The 23,015-nt window shown below is 48.1% G+C and overlaps 1 protein-coding gene across 1 annotated transcript in view; it reads left to right on the top strand.

Moving 5' to 3' along the window:
- Positions 1–23,015, top strand: part of AATF (apoptosis antagonizing transcription factor) — a 509,083-nt gene that overhangs the window by 39,801 nt on the left and 446,267 nt on the right. Inside the window, exon 3 of the mRNA XM_078683573.1 lies at positions 21,541–21,858. Within this exon, the coding sequence (XP_078539699.1) occupies positions 21,541–21,858 (318 nt within the window). The remainder of the gene's footprint in view (positions 1–21,540; positions 21,859–23,015) is intronic.

Below are 23,015 nucleotides of genomic sequence, written 5' to 3'. Positions count from 1 at the left end.
TATCAGGTGGTGTAGAAATAGGGGTAGCCGGATTCTTCGACCTTTGTTGTGCAGCCTGAGAGATCACCGAATCCGGACGCGGATGACCAATAAGGCACGCTGGACTAGTGAGCGGGGCACGGTATTTCTTATCAATTCTTGGCAACACAGCAGGCACCGAAGCGGGGTTTTTCATTACTTTGAGCCCCTCTTTTCAATAATAGGAATGGCTCGAGATACTTTCCTGGTTTCTTCCTTAAAATCATGAAGAAAACACTCCGTTTGCTCCACAGTTACCGGGAGTTTAAATCTGTTTGCTGCTCTCTGCATCAGATTGTGAAAGCCACCCACATCCTCAGGTGGAGAATCTGAAGGCTGAGGAGTCGGAGGGGATGGCATGGGAATAACATAATCATCCCACGGGTCTGATGAAGGTACGTTAGGCAACTCTCCTTCCTCTACCTCATCTTCTGAGGACGTGTCTGGGGCTTGTGGAGGCAACTCATGTTGTGTAGGTTCCACAACTGGAGAAAGCGGTGGAACTTGAGGTGGAGGAATAGAAGTAGTAGGCTGAGGCATATGTGGCGGAAAGCGTTGTTTGTAATCTGCCAGCATATCCTGTAAATCCTGAATCAGGGTAGGTGGTAAATGGGTGACTTCGGAGACTTTAGGCCGCCTCTGATGTTCTACAGAATGAGGCACTAAAATGTCCTCCTGATAATAATGTTCAGTATAAGTGTCATCTTCATCATCATCTTGACACTTGATGACAAGCTCAGATGGGTGACGCGCCACACCAAAAGCTCCTTCATTATCATCATCCTCAAAATCATCTTCTTCGTCATCCGAGTAGGATTCCAGAAGATGATAGGGCATAAGTGGCGACATGTAAGAACCTTGTTGCCTCTTGTAAGAGACAAGTTGAAAGTTCTTCGTTGAAACTGGTGTACAAAAAACCTGATTCCCAGCCATCGGCTTCACTAAAGCTGAATCCATCATCTTTGACGGCACCGGTGACAAAGGTGCAGCTGTCTGCTGAAAAGATGTCGTCGTCGACGGGATTATCGTCGACGAGGTCGACGACGAAGGACACGTCGTCGATGGAATTGCCGTAGACGGGACCGTCGTCGACGGACTCGACGTCGATGGGACCGTCGTCGAGTGACCTACCGTCGACGGGACAATCGTCGACGGGCTGGTCATCGACGGAACAGCCGTCGACGGGCTCTTCGTCGACGGGACAGCCGTCGACGGTTTCATCGTCGATACTTTCTTCGTCGACGAGACGGTCGTCGACGGTGGCGTCGATGACTTCGTCACGAGCTCTTTTTAGACGACGAAGGCTACGTTGACGCTGATGTCTTCGTCGACGAGTCGTCTACGAGAGTTCTTTTGGCCACAATACAAATCTTTGTAGACACAATAGGCGAAGTGATAAATGTAGTGGAGATCATAGCCGTAGAAAAGGAAGTTGAAGTAGAAACAGTAGTCACTGGTGAGGAGATAGAAGAGCTCTTACTCACGGTTTTAATAGAGGAATCGTTGGTGGCTGAGGCTCCAGAGACAGCATGTGGGGATCTCTGTGAAGAGCCTGAAGTAGAGTGGGAGGTTTTCGCCTGTTTTCTCCCCTCACTTCTCTTATCCTCCTGTGACCTTGACCTCTTACTAGAAGTAGAGGCTTTGTCATCATCAACCCGTGGAAGAGGATTTTAGCCACAAAAGGACTCTGGCCTCCCTATCCCTTAAGGTCTTAGAAGGGAAGGTGCGGCAGATCTTACAATTTTTTGCCTCATATTTGGGATAAAGGCAATAAATACAGTCCTTGTGCTGGTCATCCACATGGACCCTTTTCTTCTTGCAGGTTCTGCAAGGTCTAAACAAGGCCTTCTTGTCAGACATCCTGAAGCTCTGAGGAAAAAACTGAGTCAAGACTCAGGGAGACTCCCTTCCACACGACGTGCGGTGAAAATCTGAGGAGAACTGGCTCTGCAGAGAGGGTTGTAGAGGGTGCTGTGAGCTGATTGGTTGGAGCAAAGACTTTGGTCTTTTTGACATAATGATGTAGATAGGCTACTATAATGTAGGCCTCAGGCCTAGTTCTAGGGCCTACTACTACTACAAAGTGCTTTGGCACTGCTTTTTTATTTACCGTGGGACTCCCGCCTTGACGACGGGGAATGATTCAGGCATGTGAGTCTATGAAAGATACCCCAATACTGGATAATGCCAGTACCTTGTCAGCATGAGTAAAAGCACTTTTCTTGAAATGAGATAGTTTAATTTGTTGTTTACCAATAATAGCAAAGTTACAGCATTTCGTATTTGGGTGAGGCTGGTGCTTGGTTTTAAAAACAGATAAACAAAATGTGGCCCAGTCAGGTGTGGAAGAATCTGATGTCTATACCTCAGTAATAAAAAAAACGAATCCATATCGTGTTGAGTAATTAAGTCTACGGGCCAGATGTACGACTGTTTATTGTGGCCATTTGCGACTGCAAAAAATAGTTTCCCAATATACTAACCCTATTTTGCGAGTCACTAATCTATTTGCGACTCGCAATATAGGGTTAGCGACTCGCTATTAGGAAGGGGAGTGCCAAGGGCGTCCCTTCCTAATAGCGAGTGCAAATGCCACAAGTGATAAGTGACTGCTTCACTTTAAGTAGGTGGTAAACCATTCGCAAACGGGAAGGGTTCCCCAGGGACCACTGGCTGCATAAAAAAAACCTGCTTTATTGACAAAGCAGTCCCAGGCACGGTGGTCTGCTGACCGCAGAAGGCCACCATCCCTGGGAGTACTAACCATTCCCAATGGTGCTGCAAATTGCGACAGCCTCATTAATATTCATGATGCATGCAATTTGCGAACCCATTGGGAATCGCAAACAGTGTCTGAGACACTGTTGTGCATTGAATTTTGCGACTTGCGACTCACAATTTGTCGGAATTTGCGAGTCGCAAAATTCAATGGTCGTATATCTGGCCCAAAGACTTTTAACCGCATGTTTGAGTAAGGAGGGCGCATTAACCAGTGAGCATTTCAGGCAGTTAGAAGAGTTAAAGCCAATGTTTTATACATTAGTATTTTGTCTCTTTTGTTGACTTGTTGGGGTGAGTCTACCAAAATCTCTGCAAGAGTACAATTTTCTGTAATACTCATAGGGATACCTGTGCTAAACAGTGCTCTTACCTTTTCCAGTCGCTCTTGGGAGAGTAAACCCGCAGTGATGGACCACTTACCCCTGGTACAACAGTTCCAGTGCTTCTCAATTGGGCAGTGTGGCTGGTGAGGTGCAAAGTCGATGTGCAGAAGGGCGTGCCTTTTAAAAAAAATATATTTGTTTATGAACATTTTCAAAACAGAAGGTACAACATCTCTCCTTACAGATGTTCTCGCAGGTGCCAAACTCAGATGGAAATACAGTTCGAGATGCACAAACATGAACCTTACCAGTCAGGGAGCAGTGCATTCTTGTACAAGTTCGCATAGCAACTATCAGAGTTTAGCAAGGTCATTCATGTAGTGCCACAGTAGCGGTATAATAAGAATTGACGTGCAGGGTTCCACTCGCAGGCTATCTATAAACATTAAACCATCCGGAGTGTATAATGAGTTAGTGTGACATACCCTCCATCGCAGCGCAGTGATCGCTAGGCTGAGCCACAAGTGTTAGATGGGGTCGGGGAGGGGCAGTTGCTACTGTGTTGGGCCTTCAGCCAATCCAAGAACGGGTCCCATATATTCTTGGGTCTAGAGGCTACCGGAATCAGTTCCGAAAAGGTGGACAGTTGAGTGTGACTATAAACAACGTCTTGAATCCATGCCTTACTCGTAGGAGCCCGTCTGTCCCCCCCAGTGGGTTGCCACACGCCGCAGAAGTAGCATAGCGTGTACTCTGTAATGCTCTGGCTGAGTATCCTTGACATATCCCAATAAACCAATGAGTGGTGCGGGTTTATTGTGGATCCCAAGAATCTCCTGTATTTTATGAGATATATCTTCCCAGAAGTTTGCTACTGGTGTGCAAAGCCAGGACATGTGAAGAAAGGCAGCAGGATCATACCCACACGTCAAGCAATTTCAATCAGGTCTAATCCCCATGCGGTGCAACTGGGAACGGGTTCTATAAAACCTCTGTAAGTATTTACAATTAATTAGTCACAGCCGATAATTCGGCGATAGCATTGTAAGTTGGCTGCAGCAGAAAACCCAGACTACATCTATTACCAGATTATCTAGATCTTCGTTCCAATCATGCTGTGCCTTAGCCACTGTTACTGACGCAAAGACACGATTTGGTCACATTGAGGTGGATAGTTGTGTTATCAATCATCGGAGCAACGTGTTAGTAATCATCTGCTCAAGGCAAAGGCGTGGGAGGATTCGGAAAGGTATCATAGAATCTCCTGCACGTCATTCTCAGTTTGTAATAGAGAAACAGTTCAGAAAATCTAACCGTGTCCTCAGCAGTGTGCTCTGGTTGATCGCAAAAAGTATCACCAGGGTAGAGTTCAGCAAAAGTTTCAAATCCCATGGAGTTCGCTAATTGAACACTTCCACCGTCTCCCATAGACGTGATCATAGGATTCCGAGCCAATGGAACAGAGGGAGCATAGAGAACCTTCAGGATTGCCCTGGCGCACAATCTATCCCAGGCCCAGCGAAGGGCCACAACGGTGTCTTTCCTGTCTCACAGCCGACAGTACGGTTGATATATCGCTAATGGAAGAGGGACCAGCGCTGCAACATCAGTTTCAACCGCAACATGAGGCTGAAATGGGGTGGGGTGTAGCCAATAAAATAAAAAGTGTGCTTGTGCGCAGTACACATAGAGTGGAATATCCGGGCCCCCAGTCCTCCCTTTGTAAGAGGGAGTGTGAGCAGCTCCCACGAAATTCTTACCTGCCTCCCACCCCAGACCATTGTAATTAAATGTGAGCGAAGAGTAGTAAAGAATGCCTTGGTTATCGGGAGTGGAATGTTTATAAATAGATAAAAGAATTTGGGCAGAACAACCATTTCAGCTTTGGCGATCCTGCCAGCGAGCGACAGAGGTAGCCGGGACCACACTATCTTCCCCTCCAGCCAAACCACTGATCGCCCATAGTTTAAATTCCAAATTTCTTGTTCGTCCCGGCTGAGCCAGATACCCAAGTATTTAACAGGGCCCTCCGCCTATGTCAGCGGGCGGTCTAGGTCAAAAGGTTTGGTAGCCTCCGTGAGTGGGAACAAAGTGGACTTGGCCCAACTGATAAATATACTGGAGAGACCGCCAAATCTAGTGAGCTCTTGAAGCAATGGATTCAAGTTGGTCTCCGGAACTGAACCTCAATGTATAATGTCATGTTGTCTGCGTATAGAGAGAGGAGCAACCCCCTGGTGCTGAAGCGCATTCCCCTGTTCGTGTGATGCGGGCGCAGAAGAGCCGCTATTCGCTCCATGGCAATAGCAAAGGGGAGAGGGGACACCCCTGGCGGGTCCCGCGAGATATACGAAAAGGGTCCGACAGAAGCCCGTTCAGCCGCAGCCTTGCTATGGGATCCGTGTACAGCAATTTTATTAACGCTATAAAGGTCGGACTGAGAACAATCCGCCCCAGTACAGCAGAAAAGTAGGGACACTCTAGTGCACCGAACGCTTTAGTTGCGGCCAAAAACACCATGAGTGTCTTAAAATTAGGGTTTAAGTAATGCAATACTGTGAAGAATGTACGTAAATTAAGCGACGTGTAGCGTCCTGCAATGAAACCTGATTGATCAGGTCGGGCTATTAGAGGGAGCAGGGTTTTCAACCTGTTGGCTAACAGTTTGGCGTATATCTTAGCGTCAATGTTATGTAAGGATAGTGGTGTGTAGGAGTCTACCTCATGACTGGGCTTACCAGGCTTCGGTCTATGTTGGATGATCGCCTCTCTCATGGATGGCAAAGTATCCCTGATTTCTGGGCCTCTTTAAAGACTGCAATGAGCTGGGGTGCTAATATATTGGCATGTGTCTTTTAAAAGGCGGTTGTCAAGCCATCGGATTCGGGCGCCTTGTCCGCCGTAAGGCTATTAATAACCTGCTGTACATCCTGAGAGGTGAAGGGAGCGTCCAGGTAGTCTCTATGTGTCCGCCCAAGCCAAAGTAGCTCAATAGATTCAAAGTGCAGCAAAAGGTCTTCTGGCGTTGTGCGATGCTGGGCAGTGTATAATCTAGTGTAGAAGTTGGTGAATCTACTCATGACCTCTTGATGGCCTCTGACTATTTTGGAGTCGTCCCCCGCTATCTCGGAGATATAAGTGACTGTGTGTGACTTTTTTAGCATGTGTGCCAAGTCGAGACAGACCGGCCTGTCTCCCTCCCCGTACCTCCTGGCCTGGGAATGCTTGCCTAGAAATTGTACCTCCCTGCGGGCCTCCTTTTCAAATTCCAGAAGTAATTATTTTATGGACACTAATAATGCAGGGTCTTCGGTAGAGAAATAAGTAGTTTCCAGTGCCTTAATGCGTGCTTCCAGGGAGGCCAGAATACCTCTAACAGACTTAAGAACCCCAGCCTGACGAGAGATGCATTTCCCCGTGTAACTACGTTGAATGCCTCCCAAAGAGTAGCTTGTGCGGAGAATGACCCAGTGTTGGAAACAAAATACTCCTTGATATCCCTTTGTATTTCCTCCTTAACGGCAGAGTCAAGCAGGGCGTTAGGAGGGAGCCTCCAGCTAAACATTTGTTGTTGCATGTGGAATTCAGAGCTGGAGCAGGCAAGGGGCATGGTCAGATAATGTTCTGGGGAAATGAGCAGTGTCTGTGGTCCAAGCTGCAATGTCACGTGATACTACCCAATAATCGAGCCTGGACCAAGCCTTGTGATGAGCAATAATGTAGGTGCCCTGCGCTACCCCCGGGTTCCTCTTCCTCCAGATATCAACCAAACTACCTTCTCTCAAAATAGCGTTGAGGGTGTCTCTAGAATGTGGATGTAGTGTGCGAGCGCTGCCCTGCCGATCTAAGGAATTATTGAACACAACATTAAAATCTTCACCCCAGATTATAGTGTCACACCCAACAAAAAGTACTTTAGCCTATAGGTCCCGGAAAAATTCAGGATCATTCATGTTCGGCCCGTACACTGCTATAGTGGTCATTCTCGTCCCTCCTAATGAACTGCAGAGGATAACATAACGTCCCTCTGTCTGTATCTCCTCAGCCTTCCAATCTATCCTCTGCTGAAGCAATATTGCTACTCCCCTTGCATAATTAGAACAGATAGAGGCGTACGCATAGCCCCAATATTTAGTGTGCAGCCTATGGAGGGGGTTGTACTGTTTAGATGAGTTTCTTGTAGCAGACAGATATCGATTTGATGCCTGTTCAAGTAAGAGTGAACCAGCCTGGTGTTCCTACTGTCATTCAGTCAGCGGATATTCCGTGTCAGGAATCTCTAGTCTGCCAGGCTATTGGGGGCAGTAGGCGTTCATTGCCAATGGCTAGTTCAGCAGTGTATAAGGAACCCCACGCAACATCTGCTCAGGAGTGTTAAATGCCTCTAAGTCTCGCTTGTACTATGGTGTGTGGCAGCCAATGCTGCAATATGTACCTCCTTTCAGGTCATTATCACTTGTTTCTCTGACTAACATCCCCAACAAATCAGTTCCCGCCCTCCCCCCTCCCACACCAACCACCTAATCAGGTTGTGTATGACATCCCCCCCTTGAAAAAACACCAGAACAATGCGTTCCAGGACAGATCTTGTGAACAAACCTCTGGAGCTCTCCCCAGAGGCATGGGCTAACCGGCAAACAGCCCTGCCAGAAGGCGGGGTGGCTGAGGTTTTGTAAAGGAAACATCAGCATAGGTGCAAACAATGTGTAGAAATCAGCCAGGCAGACCCAGCAAAAGGTCAATCTAGTATTAATATCCGTGCGCTAACATTCTGAAACCCAAGCAAGCAAAGATTATTTTGGACGACACATTTCTCCTCTCAGTAGGTCATGCAAATTGATCAGTCATTGTCGCTTAGGTGGTTCTCAGGGGTAGGAGTTTTTGCACGACTGGAGGCACGTTTCAGTCCACCCACATGTTTAGCAAACTTCGTGGCTGACTTTGCGTCTGTGAAAAAGTGACTAGTGCCTTGGTGAGAGACCTTTAGCTTTGCAGGATAAAGCAGCGCGTAGGGAACCTCCGCCTGCATGAGAAGATGTTTGGCCGGCACAAATTCCTTCCCGGCGCGCTGTCTGCGCCTTGGGGTAAAGTCCGGGAAAAAGGAGATATTATTCCCTTTATACTGGATTGTACCACGCTCTCTAGCTTGAAGTAGTACCACATCCCGTTCTCGGTAATTTAGCAGTCCGGCCAGGATCGGGCAGGTAGTGGACCCCACAGGAGGCCGCGGACCCAACATGCGATGTGCCCGCTCCACAATGAAGACCGATGAGAGAGCTGAACTGAACAACTCACGCAGCATGTCCTCAACAAATTTTTCCATCTTGAGATTGCAGTAGTTTCGGATACACCCGTAATGCGGACGTTGTAGTGTTGTGATCTAGCTTCCAGGTCATCGTTCATAATCAATGATAGCTGTTCTTTGGCATCCACCTGGAAATCATGAACGTCCGAGGAGCAGTTTTCACGCTGATCCAGTCTGTTCTCGTGGGTGTCCATTCGTTTTCAGACCTGGTCTAACTGAGAAGTGAGAACATCGAGTTTAGTGTCTATTTTTATAAGCTGGGCCTCATTTGAAGCAGCAGTGTACGCATGTCATCCTCCCGGTCGCCTGAAGCCTGCGCTGTCGAGGTGTCTCCTTCTCCCTCTGTGCCAGAGTCTGTCTGGTGCATCGTACGCTCGCTCTCAAAGGGCAATTTAGACTGTCGGGCCTCGTGTTTACCCATAGCTGCGCATTGTGGGCGCTTGGCTGTCACCACGCCGTCGCCAAACCAGATGAACTGCCCAGGCAGATTCAGCTGCATGTAGCAGGAAATGTTAATAAGCAAGGACAGCCGTCACCACGCAGCTTCCAAGTGAGTATGTAGCGTCAGTTTAGTAGCATTTTACAACCCCTCTGATTGCGCCAAATTGCAAACCTTCCATCCCCCCCAACGTCCGCCAGATCAGTTGTAATGAGAGCTCCCAGGCCTGAGGCTCCCGCCTGTGTCCGCCGGCACATAGGCGCAGCTGGCCGCCGCACCCCTTACTCTGTTCTCACCCGGTAAGTCGCAGATGTCAAACAGGCAAGGCCCCAGTCACGCCTTTCTGACGTCCCTGGCGGGTGGCAGCTTTGATGCCATCCCGAGGCCTGCAGGGATTGGTGAGATAGCACAGGCCCGCCCAGCAGGATCAACAGATTCAGTTCAAGGCCGCTTCCCAAAGCGTCTCAGGCAATGTCTCCAGCACAGCAAGGCTGGTTGTGCACCACACGCTCATGCAGTATTTGAAGGCCTGCGCAAGGTTAGGCTTTAGTCCGGGGGAGCGTATGAAAACAAAGCAGGCCGGCGGCCTTGCACACCAGCCACGGCCCATCGCAGCCACCCGCCGTTGGCGTGAGAGCAGGCTGGCGGCCCCGCACCCCGCGCCAATCCTCACCTCTGACTCCGATCATCTTCAGGTCCATCCAGCTCCCAGGCGCTCAATATGTCGATGTCTCTGAGCGAGTTCCGACGCCGTCTCTTTGCACCGGGACCCTCGTCTCAGCTGCAGCAGATATCCAATGGCCTCCTCCACGAGCTGCGTGATGGCCCGCCCGTCAGGGGATCTATGTGTGCTTTGGCTTTGCCGCAGGGAGGTGGAGTCTCTTCCCAGCCGCACAGCCCTTCTCTCGCCAGCCTCCAATGTCCCGAGCCAGGATCTGATTTTGGTCCCTCGTCTCCCGGCATCAGCCTTGCATCCCCGGGCCCGGCACCTAGCAGCTCCAATGTGCAGTCGCCAGGGGAAGCGCTGCGGCCCTCCGCCGTCCGAAAAGTGGTCTCAGTGCATGCCTCGCACCTCAAAGCGCACAGGTCTGCTGCAGGTTGTCACCGATGGTCCCACTTAAGGGCAGATTATGTACGGATTTTGGCCTCAGCCAGCAGAGCGCACTCAGAGAGCGGCCATCTTGCTGCTCGGTTAGTCCACGCCCCCAGGCACGCCTTTTTTTAATTAAAAAAGGATCTCTTTTAGGGAGCCCATATAGGGATTTCTGATTCAGTATTTATTTAATTATTTTGAAGGTTTTATTGCGCGCGAACAAGATCCTTGCGGATATCAGAGCGCTTTCCAGTGATCAGAGTTGAATTATACATTAAGAATAGCATGGCAAATTATACAGGTAATAATATGACTGGGAGAACACGCAAGGGATAGTAGTAAGAGTGCAAAGTAAAAGTCGTGGAGTACAGAAGCATGGGATAACAGTACAAAAAAAAGCACAGGAACAGTTGTAGAGAGCTTAACGTGAGTGTCTCGATTACTTAAATTCCAGGGCAGGATATCGTGCCCATGAAGAATAGATGGACCCCCAACACGATAGTGGAAGAGTTCAATCTAGTTTCTAGGGGAAGAGTATTCCAAATCCTGGGTGTTATTCCAGAAAAGGTTTGTTTATATGTTTCCTTTTTGTTGAATCTTTAAGGTTTTAGTAGTAGGTTGTCAGCACCCCTAGAGGACCTAGACCCACCGGAGATTGTCAATTTCTGGGCAAGGTAACTGGGAGCCTTGTGGTGTAAGGCCTTGTGTGTCATGCAGGCTATTTTTAGATCAATTCTTGCTTCAAGCGGGAGCCAATTCAAGGATTTTAGATCAGGGGAGATGTGGGAACTTCTTTTCGAACCAGTGATGAGTCTTGCTGCGGTGTGTATTTAGACTCTGAGGGGAGCTGTGATCACTTTGGAAGGCCGCAAAGAGAGACACTTCCATATTCCACCCACGGGATAACTAGCGCTTGTACAGCCACCTTGAAGTCATTGGCTGGTAGGATGGGCTTCAGCTTCCTCAAAGTGTTTATCTGGAAGTTTTCTTCCTTTGTGGCGTTGCTAATGTGTTTCTGCATAGTGAGATTGCTGTCCAGGGTTATTCCCATGATGTGAGTGTAAACCAAACATAGTTTTGAACTGTGATATTTTGAGAGGGAGACAATGGAGAGGCGGCCCACGTATATAATGTTTCAGTAATCCAGGTGGGACCTACACACTGAGCGGATTAAACCATTTTTTTGTCAGCAATGGAGCAAAGACAAACGCCTTAGGCAGAGTTCTAGATGCTGGAATCCAAGGCTGAAGACTGTGTTCAATGGGTAGTTAACTGATAGGACTCTCAAGTTGCAAGCTTTGCTGTAGGCAAGTAGGGCACTGCATGAACACCCACCAAATAAAGATCTACGTTTTAATGAGGGCGTTCTTTTTGTTCTAAAGGAGAACTCCTAAGCAAAATAAAATCACTTCACCAACCCAACGTCCCAGGGATCTAAAGTCAAAATGATCAAAGTCTCTAACGAGGGTGTATAAAATGGTTATTCTTCTCCAAAGATTTTCAACCAGAGGTCATGCTCGCTGTACATAAAGAACTCGTCCCATTGTGCTAGCAGTCAGCCCCAGCAGTGCACACCCCGAATGATATTTTCCAGAAGTGACAACATTGAGTATGGAACAGCACAGTGTGAAGACTTCCTATCGTTGCTCTTCACTCAAACTGTGCTGCAACCTTCTTGCAAACCTTCTGAACCTTCTTGCAAACTACTAAACTGTACCGCAGCCATACTCTTCCCTTAGCTCACATTCACCATTTTTAGGTTTAAGTTTCTTTATTAATTTGATAATAACAAGCAAATGAAGCAGGTGATGAAAGCACCATCTGTTAAAAATGCTACAATATACAACAACCCTTAACACCCCCCCCCCCACTTCCCTCACAACAAACCGGAAATAGATGCATATACAAAACAGTGTGGAAAGAAATCCAGCCCCCCCAGTCTGCCCTACTAGCTAGTGATTCTGTGCTGGTGTTATAATAGATTCTGCCAGGTGAAGGAGACACAAATACTTGGGGCAAGTCAGTTCACAGAATTCTTTCATCAAGAGAGCCAGGAAGGGTTTCCAGAGCTTGGGGAATGATTAACTTTGATTCGTCATTGTGAGCGTGATGCGCTTCATCCTGATTATATACCAGAGTCTGTATCCAACCTTAGTATGTCGGGATGCTTCGGGTGCCCCAGTGCATAGGTATGTTTTGCAAGGCTGCCAATCATGCTAGACCTATTTGTCTACCCCTGCGGAGGAGGATGTATGCCGGAAATCTGGGGAGATCCGTGTCCAGATGTGTGTCTATGTTGGGCATTTCCATAATATATTTAGTAAGGTACCTGGGGAACCACATCGATGCCAACAATCAGGTTACTTAGTATGTAGTCTGCTAGGGGTGAGGTACCAGTATGTTATGGTTTTAGTAGCTGTATCAACCCCCGGGCTCGACAGGGGATCTTGTCCCATTCTTTTCGAGTTAACTCCCTCCCTATCTCGGATTCCCACTGCCGTTGGCCTGGGGATTTCATGCTGGGTGTTTAGGGCCAGTAGCATATATAGGTGTGTAATGAGTCGCGAGTTTGTCGTATTAGATAATAGCCATTGTTCATATTGAGAGAGGTAACGTTGGGCACCTGGTCGGACTGTGGGTTGCATCACCCAATGGCATATCTGGGTGTAGTGCCACCTCTTGCTTTCGGGGAGTTTGTGGTCTTGGCGGAGGGAGTCGAACGGGATGGGGCCTTCTGTGTCGAACAAGTGTCCCACCGATCTCCATCCTGCCTGAGTCCAGCAGGAGAAGCCAGGGTCTGAGAGAGCTGGGGTGAAGTCGGGGTTCCCTACTATAGGAGTCAAGGGAGAAGGAAAGGAAATAAGATGTTTATGGATCGCCACTTTTTACTGGGGCTATCCTCCTGAGCCAGGAGAGGGTGAATTGCCGCCAGCGACGTGGGTCGGTGCGGATTTGCTGGGAAAGCATGTGCTAGTTGAGCGTCACCGTCTTGGATGTCGTAGGGGCAATCTGTATCCCCAAGTATTGAATGTGAGAAGTGGCCCATTGGAGAGAGAAGGTACTTTGGAGGGTGGCTAACGCCTGTTGCAACATAGTTAGGTTTAGGGCTTGCGATTTAAGGATATTCATTTTGAAGCCCTCCAACTCATCCCGGAAGGTGGACAGGGATGCAGCCGGGTTCTCCAGCGTAGCTAGGACTTTGTCGGCATTAAGGCTAATTGTATGGAATTCTCCGCCAAATTGGATTCCTATGATATCTTGGTGGGAGCGCGCTCTATAGGCCATGGGCTCCATGTAGAGGGCAAAAAGTAGCCGTGACAGTGGACACCCTAGTCTGGTACCTCTGTTTATTGTGAACAGAGTGGAGGAATGGCCATTTATTCTAAACACTGCTGTGGGGCTGTCATATATACTATTAATTCACCGTCTGAATCTATCCCCCATGCCAAAGTGCTCTAAAGTGGCCTCAAGATAAGGCCAGTGCACTCTGTTGACCGATAAGAGAATACGTTCTTGGCCATGTCTGTGAGACTTGTCTATGAGGTGGAGGACCCTTCGCGTGTTGTCTCTGCACTGACGTTGTGGGATAAATCCTGCGTGATCTGGGTCGATCAGACCCAGAAGCAAGGGGTTGAGACGAGCCACTAACATACCTGTGAATATTTTAAAATCAACGTTTAGGAGAGAGATCGGCCTGAATGAGGAGCATTGGGTTTTATCTTTCCCCAGTTTAGGTATCACTGCAATGGAAGCGGTTTTTATCGAGGGGGGAGAGGGCTGCCAAAGTCCCCAGGGCGTTAAATAATCGAGTAAGGAGAGGTGCTAGGAGCTGACAAAACGTTTTGTAAAAAATGTCGGAAAAGCCGTCGGGCCCAGGGGATTTTGAAGTTTTTGGCCTGGCTATACAGGAGATAACTTCTTCAATTTTGATTGGGTTGTCCAGACCTACTTTCTGTTCTGGAGTGAGGGTGAAAGTGTGTGTCTCCCAGAGGTACAGCTAGATTCCCTCCGGGCTCAAGCTTTGAGCCGAGTACAGCTGTTGTTATTAATCTCTAAAGACGTTTGCAATAAGGGGATCTTTGGTCTGTGCCTGACCTTCAGAATCCACGACTTCCTGAACCCACTGCTTCTGCCTCCGCATCTGCAGCCTGTTAGCAAGGAGATGTCCAACCTTATCGCCCCGACATAGAATTAGTGCTTTAGGCGGTTTTAGGCGGAGTGGAGCGGATTCTGCCCTATCTAGGTCTATACCGGCTAATTGGACTCTAGCCGCTTCCAGCTGTCGCCACACCCGGGGGGGGGGCTTCAGTCAGTTTATAGATGTGCTCAAGTTCCGCAACTTGTTGGGAGAGGTCCTCCCTTTTACCCCTGCGCTCTTTATTTTCGGCTGACGATAAAGCAATCAATTCTTCCCTTACCACCGCTTTCAGTGCGTCCCACACAGTGGAGACAGCTATTTCTGGGGTATCATTAATTGCCAAGTAATCGGTGATCGTTCTAGTGATTTGCTCCACATTAGCCGGGCGCTGCAGGAGATTATCTTGCAGACGCCATGTTCGGGCTGGACTGTTCCCATGAGGCACAGGGTCAGACTGATTTGCATATGGCCATGTATGAACTGGGGTGGCGGAGTGATCTAAAGAATGATGATGGATTAAACCCAGATCAGTTGACTGGGGGTGAGTGCTTGCATTGTTCAACACTCCGTCCATCATCCCCTTTGGTTTTGCTTTGTTCGCCCTAAGTTGGTAGGGTATGCCCAGCCGTAGGTCCCTTGCTCACTTTGCCACTGGATTCAAGCTAGCCTGGCTGATGACGGCTGATTAGCCAGAAACCGGTCCCAGGATGCTTGTTTCCGGTTCAGGGAAGACATGCCTTGGCAGTTCGGGCTGGACTGTTCCCATGAGGCACAGGGTCAGACTGATTTGCATATGGCCATGTCTGAACTGGGGTGGCGGAGTGATCTAAAGAATGATGATGGATTAAACCCAGATCAGTTGACTGGGGGTGAGTGCTTGCATTGTTCAACACTCCGTCCATCATCCCCTTTGGTTTTGCTTTGTTCGCCCTAAGTTGGCAGGGTATGCCCAGCCGTAGGTCCCTTGCTCACTTTGCCACTGGATTCAAGCTAGCCTGGCTGATGACGGCTGATTAGCCAGAAACCGGTCCCAGGATGCTTGTTTCCGGTTTAGGGAAGACATGCCTTGGCAGTTCGGGCTGGACTGTTCCCATGAGGCACAGGGACAGACTGATTTGCATATGTCTGAACTGGGGTGGCGGAGTGAGCTAAAGAATGATGATGGATTAAACCCAGATCAGTTGACAGTGGGTGAGTGCTTGTATAGTTCAACACTCCGTCCATCATCCCCTTTGGTTTTGCCATGTTTGGGGCCAGACTTCTGTTTGGGAAAGTCTATAGCGACAGGGACTGCCGAGTGATCAGACAGAAATCGGGCTTTTATAGCTACATCTTGTACCCTAGAAATCAAGTCTCAGGAGCATAGGAAGTAGTCCAGCCTGTCATATGTTTTCTTAGTGAAGAAGTAGTATGTGTAGCCACAGGCCTGCCCCTGTGCGTTCCTCCATATGTCATTAAGGCCCCTGTTAGTGAGGCAAGCCTGGCCCCCCTCAGTGGAGATCTTTCCATGTTGTTGTCGAAGACAAGATTTAAGTCGCCAACCGGCCTGGTGACCCCATGACCTCTGTAACCGCTTGTTTTAAAAATATCTCTTGTCTCTCATTGGGCGAGTATATGGAGGCAATTGTAATTATTTCGGTGCCTATTTATAAAGAGTAAGTTAGAAGTCTGCCACTTAATTCGGCCTCTTTAGACCTGACCTTGCCTTTAAAGTGTCTGGAGATTAATATGGCCACTCCTGCAGTCTTATTCAGAAGAGAGGAGAAATATTGGTGTCCAAAGTGTCTGGAGCGGAGCCTGTGTTCATCTCAAGGCATATCTCAGCCTCTGAGTGTTCAAGATATGAATGTATGGAGCTCCGTTTCAGGGGATGGTTCAGCCCTTTAACATTTATTGTAAGGATGTTCAACTTGTTTGACTTTTGGCCTGGACAGGGAAAACTATGTGATGACTACATGTGTACAGGAGAGGAGTCATACATGCAAAATTGATCTGGCGAGCTCTGTTAGGGAGTATGTGGGTCAAAGGCTCATGGCTGCGTTTCCCAGTTCTAACCCAAAAAAGAGGAAGATCTAAACAAACCAAAACCCTAATAAACGGTAACATCAAAAATTTGGAACTAAAATAACAAAGGTTATAGTCCATTTCTGGTATGTCCATTTAGACACTAAAGGCGATGCGAATGTGATCTCCCATCTGCTCGGGCCCGGCTGTTCACTGCTCGAAGTGCTTCTGATGCAGGCGGAAAGGAGAGAAAATTACAGGCAGAGATTCCAGAGTGGAAACCCAGAGGGAGCTTTCATCTAGATGATGCCAGCCTTGAGGAGGTGCCAGCTAGCGTTTTTATGACTGCCCGTTTCTCTCTGGCTATTTTTTCAGGGTCCGGTTGAAGGCTGTTCGGGGAGGCTCCAGAGCTCCTCCATATTGAAGAACTGGTTCCGTCTGTTTCTTCTCCGTTGTGATGTAGGGAATCCAAAACGTTATTCTTCAGATCCAACACCCAGTGAGCTACCTCCAGGGATATAATTTGATGCAGCCTTTCCACGTGATGGAAAATGATGCAAAAAGGATGTCCCCTGGAATAGCGCACTACCGCTGCTCCTAAGTGTGCAGCGATGGGACGAAAATCTTTCAATTTTTGGGGAGTTGTTGCTGCAATGTCTTGGTATAGGACCAGATGAGCCCCATGGTACTGCACTGGGGTTTTGTCTCTAGCTTGCTGGAGGATGCGCTCTTTCAAGGCGAAGTCATGGACACACGTGAGTATGTCTGGAGGGGGAGCCCCAGGCGTGCGTTTTAGTCCCACTCTGTGTGTTCTATCACGTTGGATGGTCATCTCGGGACCTGCCTTTAAAATGGCTCTGAACAGGCCTTGCACATACGAGGTGATATCAGATCCTTCCGTTCCGGAAGGGGCACCACGGATTTGTGTGTTATTCCGACAGGATCTGTTCTCTAAATCTTCTGCATAGGCTTGAAGATCCAAGTTCTGGTCTTTCAAAGTCGTAAAGTCTGCTGCTGGAGTTGTTCAATTTCTTCGTCCCTGCTCGCTCTGTGGTCTTCCAGCGAGGAGACCTTTTTGCCTAAGCCATCTAGATCCCGCCTTGTATCTTTTAGCACCTGAGCGACCTCCTTCCTAAAAGAATGCAGGTCCTCAGGCAGTGAGGCGAACAACGATTCTAGATAGGGGCGGTTGATCGGTTCATCCGATGCCTCAGTAATCCCCTTGGTTTACTTCTTGGACACGTCCCCCCTCACCCCGGACCCCGTAGGCCTCATCAGCATGTCCTTGAGGTTGCAGTCTTTTTTCCCTCTTGCCGTTGCCATGTTAAGGTTTGGAGGGAATCTGCTGGTGATGGCTTTTCGAGGCCACCGAGACCAAGTGAAGGCTCTATATAGAGGTTGGGGTCCCTTCCGCCACAACATCAGGTCCTCGAGTCCCTCCCCAAACCGGGTCCCGCTGCTGCAAGCAAGGCACTGGAAGAGTGTCTCCACAGTCGGTGGGCGACAGTCGATGTCGTTCACTGGCACCCTGCTGCGCTGGCTTAGGCTTCTAGCGTCGCGTGTGCATGAGTTAATAGTCTCCTCCGGGAGATAGGACTCAGCCGCTTTGTTCTGTTATGTTTTATGGCTGGGCACTGGTGATGTGTTATCTGTGGGGAGGTGAGGGGAGCTCCTCCGCTATCTGTTCCTTAGGCCAAATGGGAACCTCCAAGATAGGTGCCAGCAAGCAGGGAGCACATCTGGGCAGGCTAGCTGCAGCGTGGGAACAAGCCCACCGTTTCACCCGCTACACATGGGACGCTTTATCTGGGGAAACCGGGGGGGGGGGTCTCTCTTTCAACTCTTACCGTATGTGTGGCCCTTGGAATTTCCACCCCCACTGACGCAATCAGGGTTGTTCTCACCAAGCTCTACAGGGCCGGTCGATGCGCAGGTTAAAACTTCTGGCCATCTGGATCTCAGGCCTGCCTCCCGGGCCCTCACCTGCTGCGTTTCATTGCCGATATCCAGTGGCCGTGCCCTCTCCTCTGTCTAGCCAAAAACACAGCTACAGCCACCGTGCTGCCTTAAGATGACACCCCCGGTCGTAGGCCCGTGTTGAGCCCAGGGAGGGCTGCCGGGAAATGCTGGGTCAGGCAAGTCACCGTTGCTGCTCAACACCCTCTGCAGGCTCCCAGCCCCGCAGGCCCTGGAGCTCCGGACTCAACCCTGCACTGCAGGCCGGGTTGGGTGGCCGCACCGAAGCAGGTAAGTCCTCTCTTCGAATTGCTATCCTGCAGGTACAAAGTGCTTCGGAAATGTCTCGGCCATGAGACCAGGCCGCACACCAGCCGTCCGTGCCCATAGGCCCAGTAGCCACAGTCGTTCACGAGCCCCGTGCTCTGAACCGGGAGGGAGCCTCTGATGGCCCAAGCAGCTCTCCCTCTTCTTCGCCACCCTGGCTATCCCGCCTGATCAGTCGGTGAGGTCAGTTGCTGCTCTGCGCTACGGATAGCGGCCGGGCCCGGTGGCGTGGATCGGAGGGACACTAAAGCATGTCTGCCATCTTGGCCATGCCCTGGGCATCCAACATTTTTAAAGAAATTGCTTCACATCGTAAACATGCTAGAAACAAATACCAAAATACACATCTTGCACTATGGCTGTAATGGTGGATCTTCTTTCTCGCTGATCACTTAAAAAAATGATGAACAGCGTATCCACAGAACTTCCACGTCTCCCACTAACACCCCTCAGGCTATTTTTAAAATGGACCATTTAATATTTAAATGAAAAGTACCTTTGTATGGGGTCGTGCAAAAGAATAATAGAAATGAGACGAAACTGAGTGGAAAAAAATTCACACATCACTAATAATGAATGCTTACTTAAGTTCAACAGAGCATTTCTAAAAGTAAGAAACGATAAAGAAAGGGACCAGTTTTGAAATAATTTCCTTTAAAGCTTAAGTTATATACAAAATAAACTTTTACCTGCCAAACTAGTATACAAAGCAATATCCCTTTTAACCGTTCGTTGCATTTCACTAATTCCCCTTGATAGTATTACAACCCTATGGTTTTAGTGAAAACAACGAAACGTCGTTTTGTCCCTTTATATCACTGTTTTTACATAAACCTTTTATTCCCTTTTCTCTCTCTAGAACTTCTGTCTTTTTTCTAAATATTTAATGTCCCCGTCTCCTTCTGTCCACTCTTTTATAGTTTTTTTCCATTGTCTTTTAAATTTTTGTTTCCTGTTACATTTGTCCTTTATTCGTCATAGTGTAATTATTATTTTTTTTATTATTTTTATTAACAAAAAGAAACAAACAATACATTTACAAACATCGACCAGAGAGCATCGGGTGACCACTGTTACATATATAGAGATGCAGACTTCCTAAGACAATAGCAATCAATTAAAAGAAGAAAACGGGCCTAGGCATCCTCTTGGTCCACACTGGCAGGATCCAATTCCGGTGGTTCACAGATATCGCCTCGATAGGCATTCCAGGTTCCCCAGATCTTGACCCATTTGCGGGGTCGCCCCCTGGACACATACACCGACTTCTCACGAAACATACACCAGTCAAGGTCTTCCATCCGTTTCCCAACCCGAGGTACCCGAGAAGCACCCCAAAGCTGGGCTATATTCCGCTTAGCAACCGTACAAGCGAGAGCCACCCAGACCTTACCATGACTCGGCAGGTCCGTAGGCTCCCACGCATTCAACAGACATTTCCTCGCCTCCATCTCGACCCTCACTCCCCATACTTCACTCATCTTTGAATGTACCTTGGTCCAGAAGTTACGAACCCTCTCACACTCCCACAGAATGTGCAGGAACGTCCCAGGCAGCCCACACCCCCTCCGACAGTCAGCAGACCCAGCCAAACCCATCCTCAGCAATCCCGGACCCGTGATGTAGGAGCGGTGCAAAATCCGAAGTTGAACCAATCGGAGTCTCATGGGGACCGCCACTTCCTTAGGGGACGACACCGCCTCCCTCCAATCCTCCTCATCAAGAACAAAGCCATGTGCGACCCACAGTCCGCGCAACAGCACCAAGGGGTCCTCAGTGTGATTGATCAGCTTACTGTATGTTAAAGAAATCGCCTTAGTGGGCACATGGCCATCAAGCAATCGATCCTCGAGCGGGGAGGCCACCGGCGACATTTCGCCTCTGGGGAGAACAGCACGCAAGGCATGACTAACCTGAAGGTATCGAAACCGTTCAGTCTCATTCAGCTGATACTTAGCCTGCAACTCCTCAAACGTCAGCAGTCTGCCCTTACCCCACACATCATGCACCTGCGTTATAGCAATCAAGTCCCAACGATCAAACCCTTTCATTTTCCAGAGCATCCCCAACATCTCAGAACTCCACAGTGGCCAGTGTCAAGCGCCCAGCCCATTTAAGATCCCTGTTAGCCTCATGCCACACTCTCGAAGAGATCGAGGGAGGCCCTACCAGCAGGAAACGACCGCGCTTCGCATATAATACCCGGGTGTACTCTTCCCCCCGGCACCTGACCACGGTCCAGATAGTGTAATGTTTTAACCATTGCCTCTCCTGATCTAGTTTGTCAAGACGAGCAATATTTTGCATTTTTCGACTAAATACTATTTTAGAATTGTTGCAGGTACTCACTGTTTAGCATGTCAGTGTTTTGCAATTTAACAGTGTGCCTAAATCTCCCATGGTTAAATAAAATAATGAATGTAAATATGCTTTGATTTTTATCATCGTTTTCTCGCCATTTCAGAAATCCACGCTAATTTGTTACGGACATTCAGAGTATTCCTGAGAGTTCTTCTTTTTTGTTTTGTTTTCATTAGGTGAAGTTTGTCATTTTTCTGGTATTTTGTCAACCGGACATTAGTAAAATTAAAGGACCACATTTCTGTGATGAAAACTGTCCCCCTGGCCACTTAGCAGTGCCCCACAGGGAATTGGGGTACTGTTTGGGGCCTCCAAATTCCATTTCCGTCAGCCTTGTTATGGCGGTGAGACCGCCATGAAAAGGCTGTGGGAAATGGACATCTCTACGGCGATGCCTGATCAAGCATCGACTCCATTGTAAGGATTAGTGTCCGACCGCTGTCCTGAAGGGCACCTTGAGCCTGTCGGAGGCGGCGGTCTGTCTCCCAGAACGCTGTGGTCCGACCACCCTCATCGTAATGTGGCGGTCTGACAGATGGCCTGGATGTCGGTGGGACTGCCACTGACTGCTCCACTGACATCAAAATGAGGCCCTTGGAGTGAGCTAAAGGAACAAAATAATTTGTGTTTTGGGGAAAGCAAGTAAGAACCTGACCTCCTTACTGCTTTTTTACCTTGATGTATCTGTCTGCAAAATTATTGAGTCACTATCAAATCCATCCACACTGACAAGCAGTGAAACTACCTCAAACAAATCTAATCATGTGTTTAAATACTGCTTTTTTGTTTTTCCAGATGAACAGTCTCTAGATGAAGATGAGGAAGCCCCAGGTAGGACGACCAAGCTTGGGAGTAGTGATGAAGAGGAGGAAGATGATGATGATTTTGATACTGATGACGAGGACCGAGAGGATGAGGATGAAAATGATGATGATGATGATGATGAAGACGTGGAAGAAGAAGCCGATAAAGACAGTGATGAAGATGAGTCCATGGAAGAAGGCAGGGAGTCTATGTCGGAGCAAATTGAAGATGGTGGGAATGTGCTGACCTTTTCTAAAGAACAATTAACTGAAGAAGTTGAGAAAGGTCAAGCAGTCAAAAATCAGATAGGTTGGTACATATTTTGGTACATCAGTACCATTGCTTGTGCGTAAGCGTCATGGAAATTTCTGCCTTCAAGTCTGTGATTTGAATGTTTTTTTTACTTTAATGTGTCCACATATTTATGTTTCTTCACCTAGATTGTAAACATATTTAATGTACGAGTCCTCTCTTACCCATGATATTTAAGCCGCTCTCCTTTCCTGTTAATCTTATGATGATGCAATTGAGTGTATGTCTGAATTACGCAGGCATTTAGAATGCATGCCCTTTTTAACGCTGCCATTAGTACGAATGCGTTGTAAACATGTGTTTCTTTTCCACTCAGGTCGTTACAACGACAAGCTGTAGGGGGGCGCTGGACTTTGGATTTGTATAATTTACTAATCCTACTCCAGTCTGCGCATAAGTTTCGAAGGTGTTGGAGTTTAAGTCCAACACCTCTGTATCAATGCTCCCCCTAAAGCAGGTCGTCTTAATGACTTGAGTGCTAAAGGACTGCGTGTTAATGACACGTTCTTTCAGTTGCCAGCGCTGTGAAGGCACAGTGTGATTTCGGCGTTGTGCTACAGGCTGTTTCCCGGTACAATTATACCACTGTAGCTTAAATGTATCTGTCTGGACAGAAGTTATACCATTGCAAGAGATAGGTTATAAGCCATGTGCGAAGTCCATGTATATCACAGACACACTATTTGCGGCAGTCTATATGTTTAGCCTTCCACACCAAACACACTCACAGTGGTCTATCACAATTCTGATTCATGCAAACCAGACACAATTATAATAATATTTCTAATTTTGAAATTCAGCAAAACCTAGCCTGCCTGGAAAATTATGGCAATTGCACATTTCTTGGGTATAGTCTTCCTCTCTACATCTAATAGATTGACTGACCCTGTACTGACTGCCAGGTCTGATCTTCCAAGAAATAATCAATTTTCACTGTTCAAGTGAATTTTCCTCTCAGGTAAAACAAATTTCCTCATGGAAAAGCCCCTTGTTTACACTGTTGCATTTGTTGATTCCAAACCCCTTTCCCTTCTGCAAATACAATTGTTGTTGGTTTTTTATTTGCATGTGTTGCATAGTGGGAAACTGACTGTGAAACTTGTTATCCAGCTTGCAAAATTACGACTTCATGGGACTCTACACAAGTTTTCTGT

This window comes from Lissotriton helveticus, chromosome 3_1 (genome assembly GCF_964261635.1).
Source record: "Lissotriton helveticus chromosome 3_1, aLisHel1.1, whole genome shotgun sequence".
NCBI lineage: Eukaryota > Metazoa > Chordata > Amphibia > Caudata > Salamandridae > Lissotriton > Lissotriton helveticus.
The sequence above is the reverse complement of the archived record's forward strand: the minus strand, read 5'-3'. Positions and strand labels throughout refer to the sequence as shown.